Genomic DNA, 12,390 nt, shown 5'->3' with positions numbered 1-12,390 from the left:
TAATGATTACAGTATGTGAAATATTACAGTGTGTACCCATATAATGATTACAGTATGTGAACCTTAATACTATTGTATTGCTATTACAGTAAATAAAACTTTTTTTTGCAACCACTGTGTTTTCAACCCATTTTTTTTAAACATTGGTTGTAGAAGAGAACAAATCAGAGTGAACAGTACAAATAAAATGTGCATCATCAATCATTTTTGTCATGATGCTGAAATAAATCAAATCAAATCAAAGTCATACTATAATGAACTTTTTCTCCAAATGTTTCCAAAACTATGTGATGGATTGAAAAGGGTTTTTTTTCTGCTTCTTAAGTTTCTGTGTAGTTTGTGTTTTCATTGACGAGATTGTAATAGTAACTTCAGTAACTATTACAGTACGTATTTGTTAAAGTCATTCTGACTAAGTATATAAGTGAATTATAAAAAATGAAAAACAACAAAATTCAGTTACGCATTCAAAATTTTATTTAAATATTTTCTATATTATTATTTATGGCAGTAGTTATTATTTTCTAATTCATACTCCCAAGAAAATAAAACTTCCTTTATTTACAGAGTAACCAATTGTGCGAAGAACATTATTGGAAGTGTATTTCCATTCTCATCTTATTATCCACCATTATTTTTTCTTTAGGTTTTTAATTTACTCTACATAACTAATCAATTGGTTGTAGAGTTCTTATCATATCTTATTAATAATTTGATGCTGCATAAGACTTATTGGAGCAACGGAAAGAAGTAAGCACGCCACAAGTAATTTGACCAATCTTGACGCAATGGATCATTTTAACTGTCACTTGTGATTGGTTAACTCACTTTGCATTGTGGTAACATGGTGTTGCATCCAAGTGCAACCATGTAACTCTTAAATTATAATTGGGACTTTTATATGTTATCTTACAAATACTAACAGTATTATAATTATATTACATGTTTAAATTGCGTATTCTTAAAACTATACTGTAATGATTATGAAATCACCCGGGCATAACAATTCTGATTTGTGCAATCTTTGACACCATAACAGTCACATGATACTGTGATGTCAGTAGTTTTGGACTCCAACCCATATATTTATTTATTCCTATTAAGTTTAAGCCACATCATTTATTCCAATAATATAATATATATTGAATTATCACATAATAACTTAAGTTAATTTATTGATACTTAATTACTAGTACTTTTACTTAATTTAACGAATCAGACCCCTTAATTTGAAAAGACATAGAAAAAGCACACTGGTGAATTATACCTTGCACCATATTATTAAGTATAAATATTTCAATCCACCAATTCTCTATTATTATTATATTATAAGTTGTCTTCTACAAAAAATGTTACGAGGTTGCATCAAAATTGTATATGTACCATACTTGGTTTAATCAATAACTTACCTAAAAGAGTTCCTTTTTAGAATAACCATCCAATTTTTTAGATCTTTAAAGGTAATCTAGGCGATTTGCTAGATATTGCCACTAAAAATTCTTGGTCCCAATGCAACACAAGTGTGTTAACCAACATCACAGTTGTGATGATTCATTACGTCAAGATTGGTCAAATTACTTGACCACATGGCGCTTACGCCCTTGCGTTACATCCTAATGGGAACCAACCACATAAGATAATTCAGTTCCCTTTATCATTTGAATAAGCCCCAGCCCTCAATTGTGTATGAATTTTTTTCCAAGTATAATATTATATCAAGTAATTATATTATATTTTTATGAGAGTGAGGAAAACACCAAAAAGATTCTTTTTTATTGGAGGGAGTTTTAAAATAGCATTTACTAAAATTATTTCAATATAATAATTATTTTATAATTTTGCAGACATTGATCCTTGGACCAATATATTTTGCATTTCAGCCAAGCTCTCAGTTAGTTTGAGACTCAAGGTCATTGAACTTGTAGAAGGGCTTGAATTGAATGCTGATACAGCAAAGTTGATATGTTTTGATTTAGGGTTATAACAGACACCAAAGCCATCTGGAACTACAGGTCCAAAGGTCAAAGTTGAATCAGTCTTGGCAGGCACCTATAGTTGGAAAAAATAGGTTTAATAAATAGATTTTAACAGAAATAGACAAACTCTAAATTAGCCAGAGATCATACTGAAATGCATGTCTAAGTCGGGATAAGAAAAAAAATCTAACTTTTCTGCAGTTCTTTTTAACTAAATAAGATAACATTCTACATTGACATTCCTTTGCATAAAAATAATTAATAGCAATAATATTTACTGTTTAAAAATGTAAAAATTTTAACATTTTCTGTTCATAATCCAGTTAATTAGTTGCAAAGTCAAAAACAATTTCGAGACATTTCCTTTGACAGGACATTTACTTACCTGGCTGGTTGATAATTTAAAATGTGTGCTAATATTATAGGCAGTGTCCATCATTAAGTCTGGCACATTCCAGCCCCATTCAATTGCCATTAGTTTTAAACCTAATAAATGACGATCTATGCCGTCACCAAACACAGCCTGAAATAATTAAAACGAATGTTAAAACAATATTTGATGAAAATTTATCTGAATGAGCCCCAAAATAAATTAGTTGTGTAATTGTTCTGGTGGTACAACGATTCTTTTCAGATAAGGATTACAAGCTCTAGGTCTAGTGTACACAATAATATGTATTTTAAAGAACCTAGTACACCTTCGAGATGAGTAGGGGTTACCCCTGTGTACTAGTTCACACACTGGACAGATGAGAGAGCGCATAAAAAGCATTGACATGTTGTCACCCTTTGGGGTAAAGCATGTAGTTGGAAAGTGTAACATCCAAGTCCGGAGTGCCCAGATCGTTGAAATGGTGGCGCTATAAATATAAAGAAACTAACCATGTTTGTATACTCCTTGTGAGATTCAACAGCCTGTCTCATCAAACGAACTAATTCAGAATTCTGTACACAAAATATAACAAAAAAACGTTAAAAATTAATAGCTTCAGGTTTGAAACAGTATGGCTGACTCTATTATAGTATACATGATCATATTCATCATTATTTTTTATTGTTCAATTATAACATTTTATGAAAATGTCCTTTAAATCAATGACTTACTGATTTGTCACTGTCTGCCATTGCTCTAAGAAATAAGTCTGAGTCAGTGGAGCATGACCTAATTGTATCTGTTCTACCAAGTTGATAACGTCTTAACGAAGCACTTTCATATGTTGCACACGACTCGCCATAAATTCTGTAAAGAATGGTGTTGAACTGTGTGAGTTTTACTTCACTTGTTGTGATAGCTTCTGTAACTACCTCAAATCTACAAACTTGTGTAGTTGAATAAATGTAGCCAGTGAAATTCATCAGCATAAACACACTGATGTTAAATAACTTCAAAATAATTAAAAAAATTAAAAATATTACTTACTTGAAATAAGCTAACTGTAGAGCTACTTGGATAAAGCCGTCTGGACTTAATTTATTCGCTTTTACAAAATCCTTGCCAAATAACTTGAATTTAAATATCTGGAGTTCTAGATCTTCAATCATACTTAAAATAAAACAACAATATAAAAACATTTATATTTATAAGCACAAATAAAGAACCCCACCATATATATATATATTGTAATAGTGTCAATTAACACAACCTTTAAGTTAAAACTTAGGCTTAGAAAATACAATTTTACCAATCATAAATATTGAAAGGGAACTGAATCCCTATGACTGGCTTACCCAGTGTTAGTAGGCCTACAGTTGGAATTATAAAGTCCTTGTAGTATCTCTGTCTACACTATCAAACTGTATGTGACAACAAAATGTAATGTGCCCATATATAGACATGATGATGTCATATCACTACCATATTTGGGGATATCACTACTATATTTGGGCACATCACACATTTTGATAGTGTAAATAGAGCTTTACATGATACTATCTATCCCATAGTGCATTGGTAACTGTTGTTTACCTGTCAATTGATATCTTAGCATTTTCAATAGCTTCTTTGACATCAGGAATTAGGTTAAATTTCAGTCTCTTAGCTGGGGTAAGCTGATTATCAACAGGGGCCACATCTTCACATACATTATCACTAACAAAATTGAAAAAAAATAATTCTCTATATTAAAGTCGAATTGTATTGTATAGAATTTATTAGTTATTTTTATATAACACCTAAATAAATTCCTGTCATTTGATTGGACGATTGTGGGTCACATGGCGTGCAATAGTACGCACTATTAAACGATCGTTTAATAGTACTTTTTGAAACATTTTTGTGTACGAAAAAAAAAACGTCTCGCGGATGAAAAAAAATATAGTACACAAATTATCCTATGATATGGCTCTGTACTGTGAAATACAACAGCACCACCGGTCGTCTGGTCTCAGTTTCATTTGTAAACACCACCGCGAGATATGCAACAGCAGCAGATATTTGTGTACGATTTGGACATTATGTACTAATTTCATTCAAAAAGGCATTTAAATTAGTTTTTGATCGTTTTTAGGATTTTGATTAATTAATGGGGACATCCCTACAAGACGTGGAATTGTTGGAAAAACCATAATTAGCTTAGATAAGTTCCAATTGTCTGTCGAAGTTTTGCCTTTCAGCCAAGCTAGTACTAGGCTACTAGGTCTAGCCTAGGCCATGCTAGTATTAGGCTAGGCCTAGCCTAGGCGTTTTAGCCTTGCTAGGCCTAGGATTGTTTGGTCGTTTGTTGACACAAAAGTAGGTGTGTTTACGAAATCCATATAAATATAACATTTAATATAAAATTATTAAAAACCAAATGTTACTGTTTTTAATCAATGTGTGTGAATGAAATGTAGTAAGCTTTGGCTAGGGCTACCTTTTATTTGATTCAAATAACTAGAATTTATTTAGATGTTATATAAAACAAATAATGAATGTTTTGTATTCGTGTAATGGTACAAATAATGGCACTTGGTGAATGATGAAAGGTTATATCAACTCGGCGTTGCCTCGTTGATATAACCGTTCATCATTCACCTCGTGCCATTATTTGTACCATTACACTCATAAACATTCATTATTTGTATAATATACTTTTTTACATGTACATTTAGTCCATTGATGTAAATAATAATCATTGTTGTAAATAAGAATTTGTATGGACTTACCAATATGTTAAGGTGTGGTCAAGGAGTGTTGCAATTGGGGGACCTTCAGCTGGAGCATGTTCATATTGCAAACCACACGCTCCATTAGGACCAACGATGAACTAAAATAGATACAATACAAGAGTTAAGCAGTTAAGCATACTGTCTCCAGATCTGTCTACACTATCAAACTAGTTTGATAAAAAAGTATGATGTGCCAAAATATGGTAGTGATATGATCAAATATGGTAGTGATGACATCATCATGTCCATATATAGGCACATAAAGTTTGTTAGTGTAGACAGAACTTAAGGAAATCTCATTTCTTACCACTGCTCCATATTCCGCCAATGACCTTTGACTATTACATGGTAAAATGCTTGCAAAGCATTTGCCAAATATATTACATGCATTGTATGTTTGTATGATAACGTCCATTATTTTCAAGTTATATCATCCTACATTTTTCTATGCAAATAGCTATTAATACCAACAAACCATGCATATAATCTATATGTTGGTGATGTCACAAAAGCTTATTTAAATCTTGAGTAACTAACTTCAAAATGGGCTGAAATATTAAATAGCACATTCTCTACTTCAGTAGTACTTCACTTTCTAAGCTCTTAAATTATTATTATTTTCCCTTTTTGTCTACCCACCTGTAGGGTCTTATCAGCCCATCTGTTACCACTATTAAGTTCACTGCCTCCTCCATGCAACAGCTGACGACCAACTTCATTGTCAAATTCTTCTTTTGGTAGTGATGAAATCTTCTCATCCAAACACAAGACGAAAATACTACGTTGAATTTCACTAAATATTGCACGATTTGTACGATCTATCAAGGAAAAGAAGTTAATCGCTAATTATCTAGGGGAGAATAACATTGTTGAAAAGTGTAACATCTAAGCCCACAGCGCAGAGAGACATACAGTATACTTGAAGTAAGATTATAAATCAACTAGTAAGGGTCTGATTCTGGCAAAATAAGAATTCAAACCTGATATAGTTTCTTTATATACTATGGAATGCTCTTTTGTACAGATTAGAAAATAAATTAATTCATTTTTTATTATTATTATTATTATTTTTTATATATTTTCACAAGTCACATCCTTTCAAGGTTTAGATCTAGCCTCCAGCCATGACCTACTTCTAATTAGGTTCTTCCTATATTGATTGATTTCAAGCTCTGTCTTCACTATCAGCATTTATGGGACAAAAAATGTGATGTGCCCATAAATAAATAAATATTATTATTATTAGTATTATTATATCAGATAAGATAAGATAAGATAACTTTTATTGATCCTCAAAAAGGAAATTCATTGCTCGTCATAATAACAAGAAAACACAATAAAAACAAATATAGCATAAAACCATTCATATAAAAACATCTAAAAAATTACAATATAAAATTATCTTCTTGACTTCCTGTTGTACTGGATGATGCCGGAAGGAATAAAGGATTTAGCAAATCGATTTGTTTTCACACTGAGGAGCCTCAATCTACCACTTGGATTAAGTTGGTCTATGATCACTTTGTGGAGAGGATGAGAGGCATCCAACTCAATGCGTTCGAAATCTTTCTGGAGGTGTTCTAGGTGCACATCGGTAAAGGAAGGCAGTTCCAGACCAATCATTTTACCAGCCCGACGGATGAAAGTCACTACTGTATTTGGGAATATTACTACCATATTTGGGTACATCAAACTTTTTTATAGTGGAGACAGAGCTTTAGTTCCTAGCCTCTATTAGCACTATTCAAATGTAGAGCTTTTTGTGATTGTTTGAAGAAGAATAGTGAAAGTTGTTTTTCAACAGCCTTCTTCACCTTCAAATTAGTATACAAATAATAAATGCATATACCTTTGTTCATTTGATTATATATCTTTCCCCATGTGTTCCTATTCTCAGCGGTAAGTATTCCAACTGGAGCACTGGTTTCTTGAGATCTGTTGACTATATCACAAAGCTGTTGATAGATCTCACTTCTTGTCAATGGTGTCCACCCATCCTTGTACACTTCTAAGGAAAAGAACTGAAAATATACACGGGAGACATAAGTTACTTGAAAATATATAAGTGCCTTTCATGATGTATTGTGCACTTTTGCTCAACTGTACTTAGTGAGGTACTATATAACACAATAGAAATAATACAGAAGAGTCATATAATTATTGAAATAATCATATATGGTATGGTATGGTATGGTAAACCAGAAACTCTTAAAGTAAACACTCTTAAAAGGTCATCATACCAAGGGTATCTGGTTTACTGTAACTGATACGGCATCAAGGCTTGCTGTTTCCATGAAAATTGATACAAGAAAATATATATGTAAATTACCTTGTAATTATGAGCTACAACGATATGTTTTGGTGGATCAGGACCATCAGCCGGATGCGTAACAATCGAGTCTTTTCTGCTTCCTGGTATTCGGCATGATGACAATATCTTATAGTATTGATACATACACAGTGGTGAACCACCTAGCTTGTCCACTGGAAGGCTTTGACTATAATAACAAGGTTTATTTAAGCTTATTGATTGAAATATACTGTAGTATATATAAAGTGACACTCTAGTGTGGTGGTTAGCATGCCTGCTTACCAATCCTAGGGTCCTAGGTTCAAGCCTTGGTCACAGTCCCAAGGATTTGTATCATAGAGCCAAAAGTGGTACAATACTACAAAATACTAATACAAGACATGGGTTTGTTTCCATCCTCTGTAATTGGTGTGTTTTGTTAATAAATAGAAAATAAGCCCACCGTGGGCTAAAATCAAAGTAATATATTTTAAGCAAGGAGGTATAATTATGTTTATACCTCCCTGGTATAAGCTTACAACATACTATATATTAGTCTTCATGTATAAGCTGAAATATTTTTAGTGGGCTTATTCTTGAATCGGTAATCTTTATAATTTTATTATTATATTTATACAGCAAACATTGTATATATTTATAAACAATTTGGCAAATAGCCCACGAGGAAACCATGGGTCAATGGCCCAACACAGGAGTGGGTATCTCTCTCTAGTTCTCAATGTGTATTTAATGTATGTAAGTTTTGTTGCAACAAACCTGATAGGTTGTAAAAATATACTTACTTATCCACCATAACTTTAAAGTCAAGAATGCCCGCAACCACCGAGGCAGCAAACTTAAGCTGGCCATCTAAATCTGTGTAACTTTGTTGTGGAAAAATTACCGCAGGACTAGAATGTATAATAACTGGTTCACGGAAGTTGAGATACGCGTGATCTAGCCACCACTGTGAAAGCTACAAAAAGTTTACAAAACATTCACTTTTAAGCTCTGTCTACACTATCAAACTAGTTTGACAAAAAAAAAAGTGTGGTGTGCCCAAATATAGTAGTGACATGACATCATCATGTCCATATATGGTAGTAGGAAAGGCTTTACTATCTTTGATAAAAAAAAGTTCATTCCAAAATCGGTACAAATTGTCAATCGGTGCATGTGAAAAGTGATTCGTTTTGGTTCTGTTATTAGGAGTAAATTATGACATCCCATTGGCACCAATTCTGATTTCTTAACTGTGAGCTCTGATATAGGTTGGTACATTGACAATTGGTATGAAAGTAGCGTCACAATTTAAATCTATTCCAATGTATTGCACATCTGCATTAAGATACATGCTAAATTTTACAATTCGTTTTTTTTTCATGGCTTTTAAATTTTCAATTTGTCTATGGATTTGATTAAATTTAAAGTGTTGATTACCCAGTTATCTAACTTTTTCGATCTTTCAATCAACCCCATCTGTAGTTTTTCACCAATACCACCTGGTCGTCCAAAATCATCAACAAGCTGTTGAATGTATAAGGATAAAACAACATGTAATAAAATACTATTAATGAGAATTGAATAGTCATAATTTATTGCCAAGCATGTTCAGCCAAGCATGACCAGCATTAGCATGACCAGCCAAGCATGTTCAGCCAAGCATGACCATCCTACTAACAGACAAAAGTGAAATTTCAATTAATTTTAGTCTTGCCTCAATACTACTATAATCCCAGATTATAATTTCTGTTGTAGAGAAGAAAATATATCCTAAACAGATGTTCAAGGCCTTAGTTATGAATATATGATATTATTATGTTATTATTACAATGTTTTGTGTATGTAATGCACAATTAATAGTGCAAATACAAGTTGTTTTGCTGCCTTCTTTCTTTATAACAACATAAAAAATGTCACAATCTGAACATTTGGTTTATAATTCTATATATTTTTGGATATCAATCCAGGACTTTGAATCTTTTTATTATAACTTAGTACTGTAGGTTAAACAGGAAATCACATCTTCTGTCTTTGATACGCTCTTTTGTTTTTAATCCAGTATGTTATTATGCGCAATTTGAACGATCTGTGCAATTTTAAATTATGCAAAGATTTTCTTACGCAATTTGAAATTGTGCAAGGAACAAAGATATGTGTAGTGTTCATGGCAAACATCATACTTACCTTTTTAGTCGTATCAAAATCAAAATCTGAAAGCAGTGGTTTAACCGATAACAGGTATCTATATAAAGTCTGTTGAAGGGGTGGCACCGGTAGCTTAGGTAAGTGTCTTTGATGTATGAACATACGACCAGTCTTAGCCTTCAACGGCATTAGGCATGCTGTTGGTTTAATAGCTTGCTTCATGGTATTCGACATTGTATACTTCACCTAAATAAAACAAACCGCATCCATAGGCCTATATAATTTTATTATCAACTAGGCCTAATAATGGATATTTTTCATGCAATAAAAACATTAAAATGTTATGGGCAAAACAAAATATTGCGAACACTTGGTTGGTGTGGGAAGAAGCTATCCACCTTTATTACTAGGTTCTACATAGGGGATATGACCGGTTGGGCCGCCGACAAGTTGAGCCGCCGGTGATTTCTATGAAACGCCCAGTGCATGCGTCTTTTACGACATTTCGCGTAGTGATTAGGATGTTGTCCAGAGTACAAGTTCATGGTCTTGGTTTATTGTGTCATGAAAATAAATAATATATAATTACATATAGGCCTATTACAATTAACACAGCAAGCAAAGGAAAGTAGTAATTAATAACTAATATTTAATAATTTAATTGTTTTTAATCTTTCGAGGAAAGAATTCAGTGCACTCATAATTTTTCTCGCGTGTAGGAGGCCTACCACGTAAAGTCACGTTGTCTCTCAGGACTAATTACTAATACTTAGAGTATTAACATTTGTTCGAATGAGGTTAAATACATATTGTTTTTTATTTACTAATCTTTTAATATCATATTTTATTGAATTTTAAAATGTTAATACACAAAATATTTTACTAAAAAACGTGATTTTATGTAATTATTTTACCGAAAAATGGAGTAGGCCTAGCCTAGTTCATACAAACAACTGCCGACTGAATGAGGGGCAACATGTTTACATCATTTTTGGCTAAAAACATCACTGTATTTTGGAATCTACAAGCCAGATTTTCATAATTATTTCTTTAATTATAATATTTAATAATATACTGTATATACTAAAAACCATGATATATAAACGTTTGAATGTACATCGTTATCCCTAACATAAATTGAACGAGCACCGGCGAAAGTTAGCATTTGGCGTTCCATAGAAAATAACGTTTTTCTGGCGGCGGCTCAACTTGTCGGCGGCTCAACTTGGCCTAATCCCTACATAGGTTCCTACCACCATTTATTTATACCCTAGGCCTAGGCCCTCTCGCTAGGTACGTAAGCCAAGTTGTAATGGTGGAATGTCATGCCCTTGTTCCTAATGTCAAATGACCTCTCTCTATCCTAGTTAGGCCGTGTGTATAGAGGTCACAACAAGCAGGCTAGCCTAGCAATACCAATCACTGTCAGTAAATTCAACCTTTACACTTACCACTTGCCGTGATAGACCTATTGCCGTAGAAAACATAACTCACACGGTATTGTCCAGTTTCCGTGTCTTATTTGATAACCTACTCTAATCTCTAACTCGTGATGTTTATCTCAGCTTTACACCAACGTACACCACCACACCGCGACGGATCGGAATATTCCTTGTTGTGTTTACACAATATCTGGCATGGCTTGAGCACGCGCGTAGAATGTCCCTCAATCATGACGTCAACACATGGATCGGATTTTTACTGACCTGGGATCATGGAGAGGAGCTGGCACAAACCCGGGAAGCAAAACGGGAATCCCTCTGCTGATGTTTATTGTTACTCTCGCCTATCATATTATATATTCAGTTACATACTTTATTTAAATTTCAAACAAATATTCATCTAGCCTAGAAAGCCGAAATTGTTACTACTAGGCCTACGTGCGCCGTTTGAGATGGGGCCCGTACCTTTTTAAATTCCCCTTCCATTCGGCAGATGTCATTTTTGCGACCAATTTCACAGTCAAGTATCAAACAGTCATGATCATTAATTCACTATTGTTATTTAATATTACAGGTAGTACTGTACTGTATTTAATTGTTCCTGTTTAGTAAGTAGTAGTAGGCCTATTATTTTCGATAGGATTTTATTCTTTGTATGCAGGCTATTTTCACACGTATTAAAACTAACTGATAGTATGCTTGTGAGCATGGCTTATTGACGTTATATTGTGTTTTATCATTTCTAACATTTGGGCTTAAATATAGTTTATAATTTATAAATAATTATTGTTAATCGTCCAACCCTCATATCTATCATCAGCATTAAATTAGTTCGCTAATTATCGACGATCTAGTGACAAAGTCAAATATCCAAAGTCAAATTATAAATCAACAAAGGAAACCATAGGTCAGAACATGGAACTATCCATGGTCAGAAGTAGTTAAATCTTCCCCGAATATACGACGCAACGCAAGGAAGGACGTAAAAAGTTAACGCAATGCGTATTTTGACCAATCACGACGGCGCGTGATGTATATTCTATCGCGTTGTCGTGATTGGCTAAAAGCTTGGTTTTCTAGGTCACGTCGTGATGTAAGGATCATTCGAAATTGGCACTTTTCATCGGTCATATCGCTTCTTGCGTTGCGTCATAGTCATGGTTGCGTCTGCCAAAATTTGATTGGTTGATGCGCGTACTTTCTTCTTGTCCCCGTCGATGAATTGAGTTTTTTAGGCCTATTTATAATAATAAATTTGTGCGAACCAAACAACGGAGCACACTCACAGATTTATTTCTAAAGTGGATCGCCTCGCATGACATGCAAAAAGCATTACATATATCTGAACGACTTTTTTCTGTTATATGACATCGTGAACGTACTGTAC

At 33.4% G+C, this 12,390-nt stretch overlaps 1 protein-coding gene across 2 annotated transcripts; it reads right to left on the bottom strand.

The window, feature by feature from the left end:
- Positions 1-133: 133 nt before the first annotated feature.
- LOC140047384 (carnitine O-acetyltransferase-like) lies at positions 134-11,191 on the bottom strand. Of its 2 annotated transcripts, none has more exons than XM_072092382.1 (14): positions 11,013-11,191; positions 9,601-9,807; positions 8,854-8,940; positions 8,217-8,389; positions 7,453-7,621; positions 6,973-7,144; positions 5,763-5,941; positions 5,121-5,221; positions 3,943-4,065; positions 3,397-3,519; positions 3,081-3,216; positions 2,859-2,921; positions 2,362-2,499; positions 134-2,049 (listed from the first exon to the last, which is right to left on the bottom strand). In XM_072092382.1, exons 1-14 carry the CDS (start codon positions 11,046-11,048, stop codon positions 1,831-1,833), a joined length of 1,926 nt encoding a protein of 641 aa, XP_071948483.1. In that variant the 5' UTR covers positions 11,049-11,191; the 3' UTR covers positions 134-1,830. The 2 variants fall into 2 exon arrangements, with proteins under 2 accessions (XP_071948483.1, XP_071948484.1); XM_072092383.1 differs by having other exon boundaries at positions 9,601-9,835; positions 11,013-11,057.
- Between the last annotated feature and the right edge of the window lie 1,199 nt (positions 11,192-12,390).

The sequence above is a fragment of the Antedon mediterranea genome, chromosome 4 (genome assembly GCF_964355755.1).
Source record: "Antedon mediterranea chromosome 4, ecAntMedi1.1, whole genome shotgun sequence".
In the NCBI taxonomy this organism is placed as follows: Eukaryota; Metazoa; Echinodermata; class Crinoidea; order Comatulida; family Antedonidae; genus Antedon; species Antedon mediterranea.
This window is presented reverse-complemented; position numbering and strand designations above follow the sequence as displayed.

What these genes read in the sequence shown, in the direction of transcription:
- LOC140047384 (XM_072092382.1), bottom strand. Translation starts at nt 11,048, where the DNA reads ATGTTTTCTACGGCAATAGGTCTATCACGGCAAGTG. An exon ending in CTACAGTTAGCTTATTTCAA is followed by an intron (nt 3,217 to 3,396) that starts GTAAGTAATATT and finishes CATTCTTTACAG; the next exon opens with AATTTATGGCGAGTCGTGTG. An exon ending in TGGCAGACAGTGACAAATCA is followed by an intron (nt 2,922 to 3,080) that starts GTAAGTCATTGA and finishes TTTTGTGTACAG; the next exon opens with AATTCTGAATTAGTTCGTTT.